This window comes from Podarcis vaucheri, assembly GCF_965113315.1.
Source record: "Podarcis vaucheri genome assembly, chromosome: 1".
NCBI lineage: Eukaryota > Metazoa > Chordata > Lepidosauria > Squamata > Lacertidae > Podarcis > Podarcis vaucheri.
This window is the reverse complement of record NC_138759.1, coordinates 136,240,875-136,263,058: the sequence shown is the minus strand read 5'-3', so window position 1 is coordinate 136,263,058 and position 22,184 is coordinate 136,240,875. Positions and strand designations below refer to the sequence as shown.

The following is a 22,184-nucleotide window of genomic DNA, read 5'->3' as shown; positions in this document are numbered from 1 at the left end:
CAATCATAATGAGAATCACGTGGCGGGGGGGGGGGATTTAACCAGATTAGGAAAGGTTACTCAGAAGGGAGAAGAGGGCTAAGAAGAGGAATCCACAACTGGGGTAACACCACTGAGCACGCTCAGCTGGAATCCTTATGCCCTCCCCAATCTCCCTGTGCAAGTCACCCTCCAAGTCAATTCGAGTTCTGAAAGCCGGCCGTAAGGGATCTAGATAGGGAGAGGCAACCTAGGGCCTTCCAGATATTCTGGAGCACAATTCCCATCATCATGGCCAAAGGTTAGCAATGATGGAAGTTGTAGTCCAGAACATATGGAAGGCAGTATATTGCTTACCACTGCTCTAGATAATCAATCCATGGAACTAGCTAGAATTTATATGCCTCTCCATGTTTTTAAATGTTGTCCCCAAAGGGCACATTTGATACTATTTTGTGTCTGGTATTGGCGGATGGGCAATAGTACATACCGAGTAGCCAAAGAAGGAAAAGATAAGCTTTGGGTCAGGAACATCTCCCCACCTGAACACTGTTACTTTAAAGGCCTTTGTGGCCTGATGCCTGTTCTGGCTTACCCTTCATTACCTGTGTGCCAATAGCTGAGTGCCTTCTCTAGCTTTATTATAAAGCACACTCTGGTTTGTTTCACAGCAAGTCATTGCTAAACCATGGGTTATGAAGCTTGTATAATCAAGCATCCAGTTTGTTTTTAAAGTGTGATCTAAGAGGTTGTGGAAATTGAATGAAATTCCAGAAGTCACTTTCCCAGTTGTGCAGCAAAAGAAGGGGGAGCAAACAAGCCTGAGGCTTTGCTCAGGTTCATTCTAAACTGCGTGTTGTGCTAAACAGTGATTTATATTTATTTATGAACCAGCTCTTGGTTGTGCTTTGGGTTTTTGGATTCCTCTTTGTGTGTGGCTGGAGGTAGTGTGGGAGTGATAAACTGGTTAATGTTCACCAGGCTTTGCTTAAAAGAAGCAACTTCAAACCATTCCATTCATTGTAGTTAATTTTAAGCACAGTTCTGGGTCTGGATGGCATGGCAAGCTGTGGTTAACCAAAGCTGAAAGCAAAAGCTTCCGAAAGCATCCTGACTTGGGTGAGGGAATGTGGAAGCCTAAGGGTTGCTGAGGCTCATTCCTGTTCATTCATTGTGCTAAACCACATTTTTGCATGACATGTGAATGAAGCATAGTGCTCCCAATCTTGTAACCCTGATTGGAAGTGTTGTAAACAAAAATCTGCCCTTTTCCCCTTATGGGGTATCCAAGAGCCCATATGGAGTCCTTACATAGGATCCCATTTGGTAGGAGAAAATAACAGAGGCCAACCAGAGAATATTGAGAAGCAAAGCAGCTAGTAAGCTTGATCTTTATTGATCTGTTGCAACAGGGCTCTCCCCTCACACGCAGCAGAGAGGATGAACCCAGAAAAATGGCATGATCAAGACCACCCCCAGAAACATCATACATACATCACAGAAGGGGTGTAACCTAAGACCACCCCCCAGATACATCATACCTACATCACAGAAAAGGTGGTCTAAAACAGAAATTTGAATGTTGTTTTTCTCCTGTCATTGTTTATCTCCTGTCTGGCAGGTTACTTGATTGGATTGCCTGGGGAGCCTGGCCAGTCTTTTGTAATGATAAATACTTAGTTCCTGGGCCATGGCACAGGCTCACACCCTATTCAAATTACAGATAGGTAGCCGTGTTGATCTGCCATAGTCAAAATAAAAAATTCCTTCCAGTAGCACCTTAAAGACCAACTAAGTTAGTTCTTGGTATGAGCTTTCGTGTGCATGCACACTTCTTCAGATACCCTATTCAAACACAGACATACCCTTAAGACATACCCTTAAGACAGGATTTGTGAAGGAAAAGACAATGGGGAGGCTTTTCCATTTTCCTTTGACCTTGCAGAGAAAACATTTGGTCAGTTTGGGACAGTTTGGGATTCAAAATGTTTCCAGGTCAGGCTTCCTGTGCTGATCTATGTACGTGCTTGGTTGGTACACTTATGAACATTTAACATATATCTATGATGCTGGAAGATGAGCCCCTCAGGTCGGAAGGCGTCCAACATGCTACTGAGGAAGAGCGGAGGACAAGTACAAGTAGATTCAGAGCTGATGAAGCGGCTGGGCCAAAGCCGAAAGGACGCTCAGTTGCGGATATGCCTGGAAGCGAAAGGAAAGTCCAATGCTGTAAAGAAAAATATTGCATAGGAACCTGGAATGTAAGAACCATGAACCTTGGTAAGTTGGATGTGGTCAAAAATGAGATGGCAAGAATAAATATTGACATCCTGGGCATCAGTGAACTAAAATGGACGGGAATGGGCGAATTCAGTTCGGATGACCATCACATCTACTGGGCACATCTTGTGGGCAGGAATCCTGTAAAAGAAATGGAGTGGCCCTCATAGTCAACAAAAGAGTGGCAAAAGCTGTACTGGGATGCAGTACAAACTCAAAAATGATAGAATGATCTCGATACGAATCCAAGGCAGACCTTTTAACATCTTAGTAATCCAAGTTTATGCACCAACCACTGGTGCTGAAGAAACTGAAATTGACCAGTTCTATGAAGACTTACAAAACCTTATAGAAATGACACCAAAGAAGGATGTTCTTCTCATTATAGGGGATTGGAATGCTAAAGTAGGGAGTCAAGAGATAAAAGGAACAACTGGCAAGTTTGGCCTTGGAGTTCAAAATGAAGCAGGGCAAAGGCTAATAGAGTTTTGTCAAGAGAACAAGCTGGTCATCACAAACACTCTTTTCCAACAACACAAGAGACGACTCTACACATGGACATCACCAGATGGGCAGCATCGAAATCAGATAGAATATTCTCTGCAGCCAAAGATGGAGAAGCTCTATACAGTCAGCAAAAGCAAGACCTGGAGCTGACTGTGGCTCAGATCATCAGCTTCTTATAGCAAAATTCAAGCTTAAACTGAAGAAAGTAGGAAAAACCACTGGGCCAGTAAGATACAATCTAAGTCAAATCCCTTATGAATACACAGTGGAAGTGAGGAACAGGTTTAAGGATTTAGATTTGGTGGACAGAGTGCCTGAAGAATTATGGATGGAGGCTCGTAACATTATACAAGAGGCAGCAACTAAAACCATCCCAATGAAAAGGAAATGCAAGAAAGCAAAGTGGCTGTCCAATGAGGCCTTACAAATAGCGGAGGAGAGAAGGCAAGCAAAATGCGAGGGAGATAGTGAAAGATACAGGAAATTGAATGCAGATTTCCAAAAAATAGCAAGGAGAGACAAGAAGGCCTTCTTAAACGAGCAATGCAAAGAAATAGAGGAAAACAATAGAATGGGGAAAACCAGAGATCTGTTCAAGAAAATTGGAGATATGAAAGGAACATTTTGTACAAAGATTTCCATAATAAAAGACAAAAGTGGAAAGGACCTAACAGAAGCAGAAGACATCAAGAAGAGGTGGCAAGAATACACAGAGGAACTATACCAGAAAGAAATGGATGTCTCGTATACCCCAGGTAGTGTGGTTGCTCCAGACATCCTGGAGAGTGAAGTCAAATGGGCCTTAGAAAGCATTGCTAATAACAAGGCCAGTGGGAGTGATGATATTCCAGCTGAACTATTTAAAATTTTAAAAGATGATGCTGTTAAGGTGCTACACTCAATATGCCAGCAAATTTGGAAAACTCAGCAGTGGCCAGAGATTGGAGAAGATCAGTCTACATCCCAATCCCAAAGAAGGGCAGTGCCAAAGAATGCTCCAACTACCACACAATTGCACTCATTTCACACGCTAGCAAGGTTATGCTTAAAATTCTACAAGGCAGGCTTAAGCAGTATGTGGACCGAGAACTCCCAGAAGTGCAAGCTGGATTAGAAGAGGCAGAGGAACCAGAGACCAAATTGCAAACATGCGCTGGATTATGGAGAATGCTAGAGAGTTCCAGAAAGGCATCGACTTCTGCTTCATTGACTATGCAAAAGCCTTTGACTGTGTCAACCACAGCAAACTATGGCAAGTTCTTAAAGAAATGGGAGTGCCTGATCACCTCATCTGTCTCCTGAGAAATCTCTATGTGGGACAAGAAGCTACAGTTAGAACTGGATATGGAACAACTGATTGGTTCAAAATTGGGAAAGGAGTACGGCAAGGCTGTATATTGTTCCCCTGCTTATTTAACTTATATGCAGAATTCATCATGCGAAAGGCTGGGCTGGATGAATCCCAAGCCAGAATTAAGATTGCCGGAAGAAATATCAACAACCTCAGATATGCAGATGACACAACCTTGATGGCAGAAAGTGAGGAGGAATTAAAGAACCTTTTAATGAGGGTGAAAGAGGAGAGCGCAAAATATGGTCTGAAGCTCAACATCAAAAAAAAGGAAGATCATGGCCACTGGGCCCATCACCTCCTGGCAAATAGAAGGGGAAGAAATGGAAGCAGTGAGAGATTTTACTTTCTTGGGCTCCATGATCACTGCAGATGGTGACAGCAGTCACGAAATTAAAAGATGCCTGCTCCTTGGGAGAAAGGTGATGGCAAATCTAGACAACATCTTAAAAAGTAGATACATCACCTTACCAACAGAGGTCTGTATAGTTAAAGCCATGGTTTTCCCAGTTGTGATGTATGGAAGTGAGAGCTGGACCATCAAGAAGGCTGATCACCAAGAATTGATGCTTTTGAATTATGGTGCTGGGGGAGACTCTTGAGAGTCCCATGGACAGCAAGAAGATCAAACGTATCCATTCTTAAGGAAATCAACCCTGAGGGCTCACTGGAAGGACAGATCGTGAAGCTGAGGCTCCAATACTTTGGCCACCTCATGAGAAGAGAAGACTCCCTGGAAAAGACCCTGATGCTGGGAAAGATGGAGGCCACAAGGAGAAGGGGACGACAGAGGACAAGATGGTTGGACAGTGTTTTCGAAGCTACAAACATGAGTCTGACCAAACTGCGGGAGGCAGTGGAAGACAGAAGTGCCTGGCGTGCTCTGGTCCATGGGGTCACGAAGAGTCGGAGACGACTAAACGACTAAACAACAACAAGACCTCAGAATTCCTATTACAGAAGGCAGGAACTGTATTGTGTTTCCCTTTTAGGACTTGGATTTCTCCATCTGATTCTGTTTTTGGAGATAAATTTGGTGCACATGTAATCCTGACCATGGTTACCTCTCTGCCTATCCCACCCCCCCCACCCCCCCAAAAACACAGGGGAAATTCTCATGAATTTTCCGACATTAAGACCTGTTCAACTGTGAAACAGACTCACACAAGAGGTGGCAGACATTGGAGGTTTTTAAGCAGAGATTAGATGGCCCTCTGTCATGGATGCTTATTTGAGATTCCTACATTGATACTGGGGTCCCTTCCAACTCTACAGTTCTGTAGTTCTATTATTCTAACATGGGAACATGTTCCAGATCGCCTTATCAGCGTTGAGAGACTAGCATATATTGTCTGTGCTGAGCTCATCCTAGTGTCTTACTCTGAAGGACTTCCAGTTTGAATATGGTTTGCAATATATAAACCATATTACTTATATGTTACGCTTTAAAGTTCTGCTTGATTTTTATCTTCTGGTTTGAATCCTTAGTCTAGCTTCATAGTGTTCAACATATTATATTATTTGTGACTAAAAAGGCTTTTAAAACAGAATGGACAAATATCTGGTGATATATGCTATAGCTTGCTATTATTCCATGTTGAGGTATGTTCTACTACAGCTTCAATAAAAATATCATTCCTGTATCTTGGCACTGCAGTCAGATACTGCAGAAGCTTGTTTCTATAAATAGCTATGATCTCACTGTCTCTTAGTGTTTCAGCAAATTTTGACATTTACTGAAGTGTGGACTGTGAATAGAGTGCCATGCATATACAGTGCAATCTTCTAAGCAATAATACTGTTAAGCATGTATTTGTGACAAATATTGAGCAGAAGAAAAATGATGCTCAGTGAACAATTTTAGAGATAATTTTTAAATGGATTCTGGGGGGTTTATCCTCTAAGTGAGTTGCTAGTCTGTTTAAGTGGCTTTGTGCTAATATATTCTTGAGAATTAACAGCATTTGTTTGAATGTTCCTTTGAATTTATTATAATTTCCATTTGATATATGTTGCACATACCCAAATCACATGCTACATTTTTCTCAGATGAAAATATTGTTTGACAGCCATTAACTTGATCTAAAATTCTGAAGGACTTGTAAAATATATGTTGAGTTATTGTGCAAGGATTTTAGTGTCTGAAATAGTTTAAGATACTCGAGATGATCATTGCACATTGATACACACAGGAAATAACGTGAGAAACTATGTTGGTGGGTTCAAGTTCAGAGACTAGGTTTCTGGTAGACTAAAATAGCAATAAATTCAAAATGTTGGTTAGATAGTTGTGTTCCTCATATATTGTGTGTTGAATTAACTGTGGGGCAGTGGAGTGCTGAATCTTTCATGTGTTGCCACCATTAGCAAGGAGAAAGCACTTTCACTCGCCTAGAGAGGGAGGGGCAAAGTTTCCTTCCAGCAAGAGTCCCCTGTACTTTATGGGTTGCTAGCTAAGAGGGTGTTACTGGGAGGAGGCTTGTCGAGAGATGGCTGTTTGGAAGGTGGATTTTAAAAGACCCTTTGCCCAAGCAGAGCATCTGCAAGTGTTGCCTTGATTTCTTTGGCGGGGATTTTAATGTGCTTTTTAAGCACCTTTTAAAGGGTGGAAAATATATATTGTGAATACACATACTTACTTGCAGACAGTGGGTTGCAGGTATGATGGAATATATTTTATTTGACCATAATTTTAAAACTTTAGATTTAAAAAATGTATGAGCATTGTCAGAGTGAAGTGTGTGTGTGTGTGTGTAAAAAACAAATTCACTAAAAATACATTTTCATTTTACACTTTATAGTCATAAGTAAAATGCCTTGGAGGTTCGTTTTTTACATAGGCAATCTTTGGAAAAATTTAATTTCTCGGTATACATGTTTTAACTTCGTGTTAAAATGATAACTAAGACAGTGATCTATCTATAATAAAAAGTAGCATAATCATTGAAAATCTGTATTATATTCTTTTGTGGTGTTGAAAAGACTGGACTCCAAGAATACAACCTATTCATAATTTAAACCTAATTTGTGCCTTTGGCATTTCTCATTAAAACTCTGAATATAGCCTTTGTATACTTTTTTGTAGACGTCATGAATCTGATCATACTAATATGTTGTGAAGACATAGCTGTTAAAAGCAATTTTCTAGTTCACCATAAAATATTCATGACAATACAGGCTTTTTCTGTTTGGCTGACATGTTCATTAAGTAGAGAAGGTTTTATTGTTTCCCGAAGAGTACTGTGGGTCAGAGGCACTCATTGCTTCTGTTTGGAAGTTGTGGCATGTCTGATAGTTTTTTGTGACTGAAGTAGTATGAGTCATGTTTGACGCACCAGTCTGTGAATACAATGAATGGGAATGATGTTGATGAGCTCTGCAGCTGGCACACTTGTCTAATACCGAAGGCATTTGAGGTAGGTATTATTTGTAGCAACTAAATAGGTAAAATGTGTAGGTTTTCTTCAGAAGTGGCTCTGCCACAGTGTAATAAAGCTCATTCTACAGGGCAAATTTGAGACACTTGCTAATGGAGAAGCACTGAGTTGCTGATTCTTTATATCAGTATAGAAATTCGGAAATGACAAAATGCAGTTTCATGTTGAATGAACTACACATCTGTTTTCAAATTGGGGAGCTTTCGTGGCACTTCTGGGCTCTAATCTAGAGAAGGTGAGTGAAGCGTGAGTCCAAGGGAAATCAATAGGATATGGGCTCTCATTTTCTTCAGTGGGCTGGGGCCATGATACAAAAATACTCTGGTTTCATAGTTTTAAAGTGTACAGTGGTACCTCCGGTTACGGATGGGATCTGTTCCAGAGCTCCGGTTGGATCCCGAGGTTTCCGCACCTGGAAGGACCGTTTCTACGCATGCGGCGAAACACCCCTGGGTTTGCCGCTTTTGCAACCCGAAGTTTACGTTACCCGAGGGTAACGTAAGCCGAGGTGCTACTGTTTCTAAGGAAACCGGTGTGGCCGTAAAAGGAGCTTTACAGATGAGCTGAGAGTTAAGAAGGGCATGTATAAGAAATGGAAGAAAGGGGAAATCACAGAGGAGGAGTATACACGAGTAGCCAACAGTTGCAGAGGGGAAGTCAGGCTGGCTAAAGCTCAGAATGAGCTCAGGCTTGCAAGAGAGGTTGAAAATAATAATAAAAAAGGTTCTTTGGCTGTGTCCGAAGGAAGAGAAAGAACAAGCAAGTGGTAGGTCCTCTGTGTGGAAAAGATGGAGAAATGCTGTTGAGTGACAAAGAGAAGGCGGAGCTACTCAACATCTACTTTGCCTTTGTCTTCACTCAAAATAAAGGTGATGCACAGCCTGGTGATAACAGAATAAATGATGTAAGGAGGGAGCTGCAGCCCAAGATAGGAAAAGAGGTAGTAAGGGAACACCTAGCTACTTTAAAGGAATTCAAATCTACAGGGCCTGGAGAGCTGTCTTCAAGGGTTCTAAAGGAGCTTGCGGATGTAATGTCAGAGCCTTTGTCTCTGATCTCTGAGAATTCTTGGAGAACAGGTGAGGTCCTTGCATACTGGAGGTGAGCAAATGTCCCCATTTTCAAAAAGGGGGAAAATGAAGACCCAGGTAACGACTGACAAGTGAACTTGACATCAGTACCAGGAAAGGTCCCAGAACAGATAATTCCACAGTCAGCCCTTGCTAACGCTGCCTTGGTCAGCTCTTCCCTGCCAGCTGGCTGCTGCAGAAATCACCACATCTTTGAGAACAGGTTAGCTCTCCCCACCATCACTAGAAATACAGTGGTACCTCAGGATGCAAACGGGATCCGTTCCGGAGCCCCGTTTGCATCCCAAAGCGAACGTAACCTGTGTCCACGTCTCTGCGCGGGTCACGTTTCGGCGCTTCTGCGCATGCACGTGACATCATTTTGACGGTCTGCACGTGCGGCGAAATCCGGAAGTAACGCGCTCTGTTACTTCCAGGGTCGCCGCGGAGCGCAACCCGAATTTGCCTAACCCGAAGCGTATTCATCACGAGGTATGACTGTAGCTACAATAGGCTGAGCAAAAACAGCTGCCTGTAAAAAATTCTGCCTCTTTGAGAACTGGTCAGCTCTCCCCTGCCATTGCTACAAATAGCTACAGGTTGAGAAAAGATGACCCTCTAAAAATCTCTGTCTCTTTGAGAACAGGTTATTGCTACAAATAGCTACAAAAGGTTGAGCAAAAACTGCAGCCTGATGGAGAACCAGATCTTTCAGAAACCATCTCTAGAGTCTCCCCTGCCTCCTCTGTGTTAACCCTTTCCATTCCTTGCTCCAGTGATGAGCTTCTCTGTAGTACTACCCTTCCAAGGAACTTCTTTTTTAGCTGTGCTCTCTCTCTCTTTCCCTTCCAAGTTGCTTGCACTATGCTGCTGCAAGGGGGAGGGATACCAAGTTGGCTTGCAAGTCGTCTCAGAATAAAAGGGGGGACCCCCCTGTGTTTTTTGTGTGCGCCTTTCTTTTGGGGCAGAAGCAACCCACAGACTATATGGCGATGCCAACAGAGGACATTGATGAATGCCCTCTGATATGGGACATGAGGCATCCTTCCCAAAGTTGAAAGTGCTTGCAAAGAAATATTTGGCTATCCAAAAACGGAACAAGTGTGCCATCTGAAAATGTGTTCAGCACTGCTGGCAATGTTCTTCAAAGGCAAATGACATCTCTGTTGCCAGAGAATGCAGAAATGCAGATTTTCATTGCAAAAAAAAATATAAATTTCATTTAATAATTTTTTGTTCTGTAAATTTTTATCCATCCTTTCTGGTTTGGCCTGGTTTATAAAAGAAATGCAATTTTTCCTGGCAAAAAAATATAAATTCGTTTAAAAATATTTTGTTCTGTTAAAATTTATCCATTCCATTCTTTCTACTTTGGCTTGAGTTGTGGGATGTAGTGTAAACCACTGAGCCTCTTGGGCTTGCCGATTGTAAGGTTGGCAGTTCAAATCCGTGTGACGGTGTGAGCTCCCATTGCTCTGTCCCAGCTTCTGCCAACCTAGCAGTTCGAAAACATACCAGTGCAAGTAGATAAATAGGTACTCCGGTGGTGTCGGCAAGGTAAACAGCGTTTCTGTGCACTCTGGTTTCTGTCACAGGAAGCGGTTCTGTTTCACCGGAAGCGGTTTAGTCATGCTGACCACATGACTCAGAAAGCTGTCTGTGGACAAACGCTGGCTTCTTCAGCCTGAAGTGAGATGAGCGCTGCACCCCATAGTTGCCTTTGACTGGACTTAACTGTCCAGGGGTCATTTACCTTTTACCTTTTATACTCAATACTTTAATAACTAAAAGTGACACTGAATTGGCCTTTTACTTGTTTTGTAACGTAATTAATTTTTTAGGGAACATTCTCTCACCTTATCTTTGATATCTATGTTACTGATTAAATTTTACAGCTTAAATTTTAGAGAAAATGTGATAATTTAAACATTATCGGTACAGTAATACTGTAACATAGCAGTTGTAACAATATGTTAAGAGTAAGTAAAAATTTATCAGTTTTAGAATTAGACCGATAGGTTTTAGCAGTTGCCAGGACATTCCCACATTCACTTCTATATAGCTTCAGCCTTATTTCAGATATCGTGATATATCAAAATATTGTGATGTTTAGATGGTGATATATCACAATGTTGAAAATCAGATATTAACCAGCCCTCGTGATTATTAAGACTCAGCATAGGTTTCTCAAAAATAAGCCATGACAAACCAGTCTGATCTCTTTCTTTTTTTTTTGATGGAGTAACAAGCTTGGCGAATCAGGGGAATGGTGTGGACGTAGTGTATCTTGATTTCAGTAAGGCTTTTGACAAAGTCCCCCATGATAATCTTGCGAGGAAGCTGGTAAAATGTGGGTTAAATGAGGTAACTGTAAGGTGGATTTGTAGCTGGTTGGTGGACCAAACCCAAAGAGTGGTCATTAGTGGTTCCTCACAATCCTAGGAAAAAGTGACAAGAGGGGTGCCACAAGTTTCTGTCCTGGCCCCGTTGTTGTTCAATGTCTTTATAAACTACTTGGATGAAGGAATTGAGGGGATGCTCATCAAATTTGCAGATGATACCAAACTGGGAGGGGTAGCTGATTCAGTAGAAGACAGAATCAGAATTCAAAATGACTTTAACAGATTGGAGAACAGGGCCCAAGCTAACAAAATGAATTTCAATAGGGACAAATGTAAGGTTCTGCACTTAGGCAGGAAGAACCAGATGCACAAATATAGGATTGGGGACACCTGGCTTACTAGCAGTACATGTGAAAAGGATCTAGGGGTCTTGGTGGACCACAAGCTTATCATGAGTCAACAGTGTGATGCAGCAGCAAAAAAAATCACTGCTGTTCTAGGCCAGTGTTTCCCAAACGTTTTTGGGCAACGGCACACCTGTTTACTGAAAAAAAATCTCGCGGCACACCACCATTAAAGCCCCGCCCCGTGACGTCAGCGCGCAGCGTCACACCGGGAGGGACGCACAAAAGTCAAAGTTTTTTCCCTCGGCAGCTCCTCTCGGAGCGCAGGAGCGATGCCTCTCTCTGGCTCTCCCTCCGCGCAGGCTGAGGGAGGGAGGGAGGGGCGCGTGTGACCCGTCTCTGCTGGGAGACCAAACCCAGCGAGGCAGAGTCGCGCGGAGGCGCCCAGGCAGCGCTGCCGGCTGCGAGGAGGAGCGCCAGGCAGCAGCAGGAGGCGCGACCTCTCCTCGCCGCCGCCGCCCCGCCTCTCGCCGCCCGACTCGCCCGCCTCCCTCCAGGTATCTCGCGGCACACCAGCCGATGTCTCACGGCACACTCGTGTGCCGCGGAACACCGGTTGGGAAACACTGTTCTAGGCTGTGTCAACCGAAGTCTAGTGTCCAGATCAAGGGAAGTAATAGTCCCACTCTCTTCTGCCTTGGTCAGACTACACCTGGAATATGGTGTCCAATTCTGGGCACCACAATCTCAGAAGGATGTTGACAAGCTGGAATGTGTGCAGAGGAGGAATCAAGGGTCCGGAAACCAAGCCTTATGAGGAACAGTTGAAGGAGCTGGGTATGTTTAGCTAGGAAAAGAGGAGACTGAGAGGAGATATGAGAGCCATCTTCAAATACAGGGGTCAGCAACCTTTTTCAGCTGTGGGCCGGTCCACCGTCCCTCAGACCATGTGGTGGGCTGGACTATATTGGGGGGGGGGGAAATGAACGAATTCCTATGCCCCACAAATAACCCAGAGATGCATTTTAAATAAAAGCTCACATTCTGCTCATGTAAAAACACCAGGCAGGCCCCACAAACAACCCAGAGATGCATTTTAAATAAAAGGACACATTCTACTCGTGTAAAAACACGCTGATTCCCAGACCATCCGCAGGCTGGATTGAGAAGGCAATTGGGCTGGATCCGGCCCCTGGGCCTTAGTTTGCCTACCCATGGACAAGATGGCCCATGGGTCTCATTGAACTCTATGATTCTATGATTTCATTTCTGTATTTTAAAGAAATAATAAATTTTAAGAAATTGTGTAATTTAAAGAAATATTTTTATTATTATTCATTTCATTTCTGTATTTTAAAGAAAAGATCTCAAAGCGGTTTACAATACATTAAACATCAAATTAAAAAACCCAGAATAAAATAGGTACAAGCTTCAAGGAAAATGGCTGGGAGGTCGCCTCCTCTGAAGGAGCAGGTTCGAAGCCTGGGGGTCCTCCTGGATCCTTTGCTGTCGCTCGAGGCTCAGGTGGCCTCAGTGGCCCGGAGTGCCTTCCATCAGCTTCGGCTGGTGGCCCAGCTATGTCCCTTTCTGGTCATGGATAGCCTAAGTACGTCTATGCTCTGGTAGCCTCAGGGTTAGAATACTGCAATGCGTTATACCTAGGGCTGCCTCTGAAGATGGTTTGGAAATTTCAGCTGGTGGAGAATTCAGCAGCCAGGTTGCTCACCGGAGGAAGACGGTTTGAGCATATTACACCGATCCTGGTCCAACTGCAGTGGCTACCAGTTAGTTTCCGGGCCCAATTCAAAGTGCTGGTTTTGACCTGTAAAGCCTTAAATGGCTCAGGACCACAATACTTCAAGGATCTCCTATTTCCATATCAACCTACCCAGACTCTGAGATCATCTTCTGAGGCCCTCCTTCGTGTCCCTCCTCGAAAGGTCCGGAGGGTGGCAACACAAGAACGGGGCCTTCTCTGCAGTGGCTCCCCGTCTGTGGAATGCTCTCCCCAGGGAAGTTCGCCTGGCGCCTTCATTATACACCTTTAAGCACCAGGCAAAAATGTTTTTTTTTTAATCAGGTCTTTGGTTGATTTGATTTACATCCTATACCCTTTTAAAATGTGGCTCTTTTGTGAACCGCCCTGAGACCTCCAGGTATAGGGCGGCATATAAATTCAATAAATAATAAAAATAAAATATTTCAGATCCTTATATGCAGACATGTCCAACTTCTTGTTTCTTGTGCATCCTGCTTCTTGACTAGCGCTGACTTGGGGGTAGAGATTTCAGGAATCAAAGCTTCTTTCTGTCCATTGTCTTGTTGCAAATCAGTTCTTATTTATTTATTTACATCCTGCTTTTCAGATAAATATTGTTTCCTAAAACAGCTAACATCAGTAAAAAATACAGTATATGCAACACTCCCAAAGGAAGGCTTGTAAATTAATTAAATAATGTCATAATTTGATTATCTACCTTCTAAATGATTAATTCATTCACATTTAATCTGCATATGTTAAAAATATCTGTATAGTTATATATTGAGAGCTTTTGTTAAATTGTAAGTTACTAGTCATTGTAGGAAGGAAAGACTAATATATTCTGCTTTTCTCATTCTTTATAACTGAAATATGGTAGCACCAAAATAGCTTCCAAAAGTGTTTTTGTTTTAAACTTACTAACTTAAATGGTTCTTTGTGGTTAACTGACTTGAGCAAGGGTAGTTAACATTCAGTTGTTTTTGAAGTGCAACGCCCATCATCCTTGCCATTGTTCATGTGGCTGATCAGAGTTAGCTTTTAAGGACAGCTGTGGCTATTGGAATTACATTTTGATCCAAATATGATGTTATAAATCTAAGTGGCCTTAGTGATACGGATGCTGGCATCTGTCTTTGCCTGCCTTAACAGCTACAACAACAACAACAACAATAATTTTTATTTATTATTTCTACCCCGCCTATCTGGCTGGGTTTCCCCAGCCACTCTGGGGGGCTTTCAACAGAACATTAAAAACAGAATAAAACTTCAAACATTAAAAACTTCCCTAAACAGGGCTGCCTTCAGATGTCTTGTTGTTTATTTCCTTGACATCTGACGGGAGGGTGTTCCACAGGGCGGGTGCCACTCCCACAGGGCTGCCTAGGCTGCGGATGTCTTCCTGAAGCCTGGAGAGCGAGAGGGGTCGGTGCGCACCGACCCCTCTTGCTCTCCAAGCTTCAGCGAAAGCCTGCATTCGCCCCATAGGACGCACCCAGATTTCCCCTTCATTTTTGGAGGGGAAAAAGTGCGTCCTATAGGGCGAAAAATACGGTATATTTTAATTGTTCCGATTTTCTATTTCTAACATAGATTATGTAAGTTTGCCCTTGGGTCATTTAGAAGGACAAGTGGGATAAAAAAAACCCTAATAAATACTGCGTAAAAATCGTAATAAGAATTGGAGATGAGCTAACCTTGCCTTTTGGGTTTTGCAGTTGATGTGACCACAACACTACCTTTGCAAGTGGCACCATCTGTAGTCCCTATGGATCTCCGTTTGGACCATCAGTTCTCCATGCCAGTTGCAGAACCTACATTACGTGAGCAGCAGCTTCAACAGGAATTGTTGGCCCTCAAACAAAAGCAACAGATCCAGAGACAGATCCTCATAGCAGAATTTCAGAGACAGCATGAACAGCTCTCTCGTCAGCATGAAGCTCAACTACATGAACACATAAAGGTGAGTGGCGAGAATTCAGTTTGAGTTGGAACAAAGTCTCCCAAGCAGTGGCTGATGTGTGTTAAACAGTTGTCTTTATATAATCACTTTAGATGCTCTAGAAGGAAAGAAACATAACATGTGTACCTAGGTATATATTGGATCAGGGGCAAACCATAGCCTAAGATGAGCCATGGCTTCCCATGAGCTTCCTGCGGGCTCATGTCTGCTGCTCCTTCACTCCCACCACTCTCCTCCCTGTGTCTTGCTGCAAGGATACAGACCTGATCACTGGCTTAGCTTTATGTGTGAACTTGTGGTTTGTTTCTCTACAAATTCAACACCAGCAGCAAACCAAGAACCAACTCTGGTTGTTTGTTCTCTGCATGACCCAGGGAGGAGGAGATGGGTGTGTGTGAATGAGCAGCATACACCAGCACCCTGCATGTTCACAGGAAGCCATGGCTTATAGTTTATGGTTATGTGTGAATTGGGTCATTGCATCTCTCATGTAATGGCCATGTATGTGTGTATTTAAAACCAAACAAAAGACAAGAGTATCTTTTGTTGATTTTCTGTACACTGCTAGTCAAAACACTAACAGTCCTTGATCCTTGTTGGCAATTCACAAAATTATGTACGGTTGTAGTTTGTAGTTATTTCCACTGTTAAAATCTGGTGAACTCCAGGAGTGATGCTTTGACTTGGGAACAGACTGTCGCCAGCAGCTAACACCAGCACTTTTAATTTTTTCTTAAAAACAACAACCAGCAAGCATTTTAACTCAGTTCTGATTTTATATTTTTAACTGTTTTTAATCTTTATTGTATTGAATTACCAGTAAACCCCTAAGAGCCAACGATAATTAAGTGGCATATAAATTGTCATCAATCAATCAATCAATCAGTCTTACAGTTCTAGTCATAGGCCTGTTTCACGTGTAACAGTCAGCCGGAATGTGACTTACCATGACAGCTGGAATGTGCTGGTTCATTTGAGGAGTTTATATCCAGTGTGGACAAACAGCTAAGCCAAGGTGTGATTTAACGTGTTCTCTGAACTTCGTTAGGGAACCTCTTCCTTACTATCTGTAGCCAAGCTTTGTCCTATTGTTACAGATTGTGGTGAAGAAGGAGAAATCTTAACTGCAGTTCTGAGCTCAAACAACGCATTAAGCCAAGCTTTGGCTGAGCTGCTGCGCTGTGCTCTGTGGGGCAGGCAATGGCAGGGCGTGATCTAAAAGGGCAGTGCATGCAAAGCCCTGTTGCACAGCTCTTCCCAAGCACCGGCAATTAGCTGCTTAATGAGCATGTGGGAAGCACTGTGCTTTGCAAGCCTCTGGGCTCAGTGTTTCCACAGTTGATTCTTAGGTGTTTGGGAAGCTCTGTGCAAAGAACTTTGACACATATTAATCACTTGATGTCATTATGATACCAGGTGATTGGCAGGTGAGTTGTTCTGCCCAACTGTCAAAGTTGACCCGCAGGGTTTGTGTGACAATAAATATATGGCCTACCAGACCAGAAAGGTTTTCTACCCCTGATCTAGTGCACAATTGCAAAACTCAAAATTATTGCTATGCTGCCTCCTCTGTTTCCTTGTATGGTATTGGAACGTTCTTTTCTCACTTTTAACAGTTTTATTCTGACTGCTGCTTAGGAGATGGCAACTTTAAAGGGCAAAGATTGTGACCGAAAGGGCAAAGATTGTGTGCATTTACTTTACATACACCTCTTTTTTTTTTTGCCCAACAGCAGCAACAGGAGATTCTGGCAATGAAACATCAGCAGGAGCTCTTGGAACACCAGAGAAAGTTGGAAAAGCATCGGCAGGAACAAGAGTTAGAGAAGCAGCATAGAGAACAGAAGCTGCAGCAACTTAAAAACAAAGAGAAAGGAAAAGAAAGTAAGTGACAGCCGGACAGATGATGTCAGTGATGCATCTAGTGACACATGAATAATGAGGAAGGCAACTTTGATCAGGTTACTGTGAAGATTACTGTAAATTGCAAAGTTTAAGTAATTCAGGTGTTTTTCCCTGAGTAAGGCTCATCCTATCTTTTATGTTGACCTCTACTATGCTTTAAACCTAAGGAGAGAAAGAAAGGCATTTAAAGAAGTGAATATAACATTGTAAATGTTAATGGAGATCACATTTGGAAGATTTCCTTTTTAGGGTTGATGTCCTAATTTATCCAAAGAATACTTGTCCATGTGAAGTTTCTCTTCTTACAGACCACCTGTTTGTGAATATTTGTCCACTTCTTTACAAAATTAGATGGTGATTTTATACATTTGTATAAATGAATTGTTGCGTTATGAGTGTATCTGTGTGCATACGGCTGTTGTGGGGATTGAGAGGTTAATGCATACCTGGAGCGGCCAGCATTGCTCCCTCATACTAGGATGGGGCAGGACAGCAGTAAGGCCTGGACATGGCTAGGGCACTGGTGGGAGTAGCTCTGCTGGACCTTGCTGCCACCCTACCTCAGTATGCAGTAGAGCAGGGGTCCGCAAAGTTTTTGTGGCTTGGGCCGGTTCAGGGTCCCGCAGATGCCGTGGTGGGCTTCCTGCAGCCAATGGGAAGCCTGCCAGCATCGCGGAAGGTGGTCCCTGCTCTGCTCTGCGCCGGTGTAGTGCAGTGCACGGGAGCCGACTGAGCGGGTGGCGGCGGCGGAGGGGTGTGTGTCCACAGGCGACCCCCATGGGTCGCCTGTGGCCTATGGGCCTTTGGTTACCGACCCTTGCAGTAGAGACACTGTTGCTGGGAGGCCAGGTCTCTGCTTCTGCCCCTCCCTGATGGCAGACTCTCTCTCCCCTTCCGCTTAATCCAAGTAACTCAGGCTTAAAGCTCAATTACAGTGGTGCCCCGCAAGACGAATGCCTCGCAAGATGGAAAACCCGCTAGACGAAAGGGTTTTCCGTTTTTGAGCTGCTTCACAAGACGATTTTCCCTATGGGCTTGCTTTGCAAGACGAAAACGTCTTGCGAGTGTTCCGATTTTTTTCCGCTTCCCCCCCTTTTTCTAAGCCGCTAAGCCGCTAATAGCCTTTTAGCCGTTAAGCCGCTAAGCCTTTAATAGCCGCTAAACCGCTAATAGCGCTAAGCCGCTAAGCCGCTAATAGGGTTGCTTCGCAAGACGTAAAACCGCTAGACGAAGAGACTCACGGAACGGATTAATTTCGTCTTGCGAGGCACCACTGTAACTTGCATTTTTGTAAAGAGCAACACCGAGGGCTGAATAGGAATAATGCAGCTGTGCCCAAATTTCTTGGTCACCATAATGTCCTTGCATAGTACCTGCTTTCCCATGAGTGTATGCAGACGGGTGTAGTGGGGAGAAAGAGAGTACTTTTGAATCCTTTAGCAATCCCTTGGTACTGTACACATGGGCTGCATCCATGAGAGACTTGATGAGGTATATCCGTAGTATTTCCGTGTTGCAAGGAACTATCTCAGAAAACAGGTGCTCCAATATTCTTCCTTTAAGAGTCATTCCAATTTTATGTGGGTCTTTCAGCATAGAAAGTTCAGCCTGTATTTTCATTTTGCTATTCATACTTAAGGAATTTGATCTTCATGAATTCCAATATGAACCAATGCATACCTCCCCAAGTAACGTGCACTTTCTGAATGTTCCCGTTGGTATTCTTGGGTCAAAGGACATATCAAATATGTTTACAATGTGCATTTTAAGAGAAAACCCTTTTTTAAAAAAAGGAATTAAATATATATTTGGAAACAATTTTTGTACAGATTAACACACCCAGCCACAAAAAATTTGCAGTTTAACATGGAAATGGTACAGAATGGACTTAAGGGTGAACTCACGTGAAATAGGTGCAGACTGGAAGTAGACTGACCCGTCCATTCTTATTCACAGTTACTTCTACACCTGCCTTATTGGCTCCTTTAATGATTACACTAGGATTGGTGGCTAAATCCTGTAGGGTATCCTTCTCAACATCACTCATTGTTTGAAAACAAGGAGGCTTTTCTTCCAATTTCTCAAGTTTCTTTCAAGATTAATTATAGAAATAGTTGAGTGGGTGAAGGAACAGGATCTGAAGGGGGAAAAGCTGAACTTGTTACATAAAGCATTGCTTTTAGGATCAAAAGCCTGCTTTTTAACAAGCCTTAATTCAAGAGTTCAAATAAAGTGGGGGGAAATTCATTGTTGTATCTGGAAGACAACCCTCTATTTACACATTCTTCCTTATCTGTGAGTCATCTGTTAGCTGGATTATATACTAAACTCTTCTGCTTTGATTTACATCTGTGTCCTTTCCACCATTCTTCTCCTTTTGATGCAAGAGTCTCTTATGGGGAAAGAAAATGCTGATCCCCATCTAAAAATTATCAGAATGGTACTATGTAAAGATAATTAGATCTAAGGGATCTATGTATGTCGCTTTGAGTGCCAAAGAAAGCAGGTGGTGCATAAATATATGAAATGTTTTCTGGAATTGGAGACCCAATATATAGTGTAGATTTTGTTAGTGACCTTGCACTCTCTGCACACAGTCACCTGCCTCTGACATGTCTTCACTTCCTAGGTTTACTGTACTTGTCACATTCAACACGCACGCTAGTGGTAATCATTGCCATTTCACAAATGATGATTATTTCAGCGCAGCAGGCAGCAGTAGCCTTGTGTTTCTCACATGACTAGAAATAATAATAATAATAATATTTATTTATACCCCGCCCTCCCTGGCCAGAGCCGGGCTCAGGCGGCTAACACCAATAAAATCACAGTAAAAACCATAATAGGGGGAAAAGAAAGGGGGGAACAAATTTAAAATACAGGTTAAAATGCAATTTAAAATGCAGCCTCATTTTAAAATAGTTGATAAATCAAGACCATAAAGGGAGGGAAACATAAGGGTCAGACTGAATCCAAGCCAAAGGCCAGGCGGAACAGTGCTGTCTTGCAGGCCCTGCGGAAAGATGTCAAGTCCCGCAGGGCCCTAGTTTCTTCTGACAGAGCGTTCCACCACATCGGGGCCAGTGCTGAAAAGGCCCTGGCCCTAGTTGAAACCAATCTAATCTCCTTGATGCTCGGGACCTCCAAAGTGTTGTTATTTGTGGACCTTAAGGTCCCCCGCAGGGCATACCAGGAGAGGCGGTCCCATAGGTACATGGGTCCTAGGCCGCATAGGGCTTTAAAGGTCAAAACCAGCACCTTAAACCTGACCCTGTACTCCACTGGGAGCCACTGCAGTTGGTAAAGCACTGGATGAATGTGATCCCATGGCAAGGACCCCGTAAGGAGCCCCGCCGCGGCATTCTGCACCTGCTGGAGTTTCAAGGGCAGCCTAGAAACAGGCATTTGCATTATTGGGTATGCTAAGAAGACAGATTTTATGGACATAAACAGTGGCTTCATGAATGAGATCTTTGTTTATAAAAGCACGTAGGTCAGTGACTAGAGGTATAACAAGAGTTCATCTTAGGTTTCGTAGCTTAAGAGAGCTTCCATTTCCCCATCGTAACCAGCTATCCATTTAAAGGTATATACAGAGAGTACACACGTAATTAATAAGCTACTCCTTTTTAAAATAAAGTGCAGGTGGGGTTGGAAATGAAAAAATTGAAACATATTTTATTGTAAGAAGAATAAGTAAATAGCTTGTTAGTCATGTGACAAGAAAAAAAGGAAGGAGTAGTTCTGGCTGTGTTGAAAGAAGATGCCCACAAGGTTGTTCGTGAAGAACCATCTTTTGCTCCAGGTGATCTTGGTAGCTACCAGACGGCTTGAAATATTTCAGTTGGTGTTCTGGTCTGGTTTGTGGGCTGCCTTCCGCACGGTGATGGGATGTCTGCTTCAAGAGACTGAAAATGGAAGGGCAGCTCTGAATCTCTTTGACTTCACAATATCCTATCAGCCTATCAGTTCTATGAGCCATTGTATCTTTCTGGAATGACTTTGTGAAATTGGAATTGGAGCATAACAATTTGCACAACTGCAAATTTGGACAAAGCCTCCAGAAAACCTGTTTAACAACTACTACCACTACTACTACTACTACTACTACTACTAATAATAATAATAATGGTGGTTGAACTTCCACCAAAGCTACCTAAAAATACTCAGCAGACTTTCAGTTCATGTCATATATAAGTCCCATTCTTGTTCCCTGCAGTACTTTTGAATATTGGTTGTTTTTGTTTCTATTTTGATTTTGTATTTTGTGTTTTTATATTTTTATATTTTTATATTGTGATTTTATCCTGTAGGTGTATACAAATTTAATAATAAATAAGGTGGAAAGTTGCTATTCCACATTAGAATTAAAGCTACATAAAGTCAGGACCCAGAGACTGAAAAGAGTCTTGCTGATGGCAAGACTGTAAAGTTTCAATATGTTGCTCTTCCGAAGTCTCACTGCACAAGAATTTGTCTGTGCATTGATGGACTGGTATCTTGTGAAGTAAATAGTGATGAGAAATTATGCTGCTAGAAATGTAATTCTAGACTTTGAAAACATGTAACTTTCTTAGATGCCAGATTTTCTGTTTGACAAAACAGATGATTGACTGTGAATGGAAATATTTATGCAGATATAGTGAACAAAGATCCTTATTTGGAAGGTTTTCCTAGACAGTTTCTGTACATGAGCCATTCATCTTCAACCTTTGCCTGCAGATGTAACTTTTTAAAAAAACCCTGAGTATGTACAACACTTCTGTTCTTAAATGGTTTTAATTCAGAGCGGCTGGAAAAGCTTCTACAAGTGCTTTAGTTTAGGCATAATTTTGTGCGTAAAATCCTATTCAGCTGCACCTCCCTTCATAGGAAAAAGATAAATCTCTGATTAAATTTACATTTCCAAACATCAGTTGTAATTGTGTACCACTCCTCATTGCACAGAATAATTCTTTATTGATAGCTTAAAATATTGAAAGAGTTTGATTGAAATCTTTAGACAACCTTTTGTAAGTTCATGAAGTAGGTCTCAAATTAATGTTGTGGGTGCTAGTTCAGTCTATTTACTTTGGGTTTGGTATTTCAGGTGCAGTGGCAAGCACAGAAGTAAAAATGAAGCTACAAGAGTTTGTCTTAAATAAAAAAAAAGCTTTGGCCCAGCGGAATCTCAACCATTGCATTTCTAATGACCCGCGCTTCTGGTATGGGTAAGTGGCCCCATCCTATTTCTAACAACTTTTTGAC

The 22,184-nt window shown here is 42.5% G+C and overlaps 1 protein-coding gene across 4 annotated transcripts in view; it reads left to right on the top strand.

Annotated features, from left to right (window-relative positions):
* HDAC4 (histone deacetylase 4) overlaps window positions 1-22,184 on the top strand; it is a 123,503-nt gene that overhangs the window by 34,679 nt on the left and 66,640 nt on the right. For all 4 annotated transcript variants that reach the window (XM_082229214.1, XM_082229212.1, XM_082229213.1 and 1 more), the window contains exons 4-6: window positions 14,788-15,032; window positions 16,766-16,916; window positions 22,027-22,147. In XM_082229214.1, the coding sequence (XP_082085340.1) occupies window positions 14,788-15,032; window positions 16,766-16,916; window positions 22,027-22,147 (517 nt within the window). The remainder of the gene's footprint in view (window positions 1-14,787; window positions 15,033-16,765; window positions 16,917-22,026; window positions 22,148-22,184) is intronic.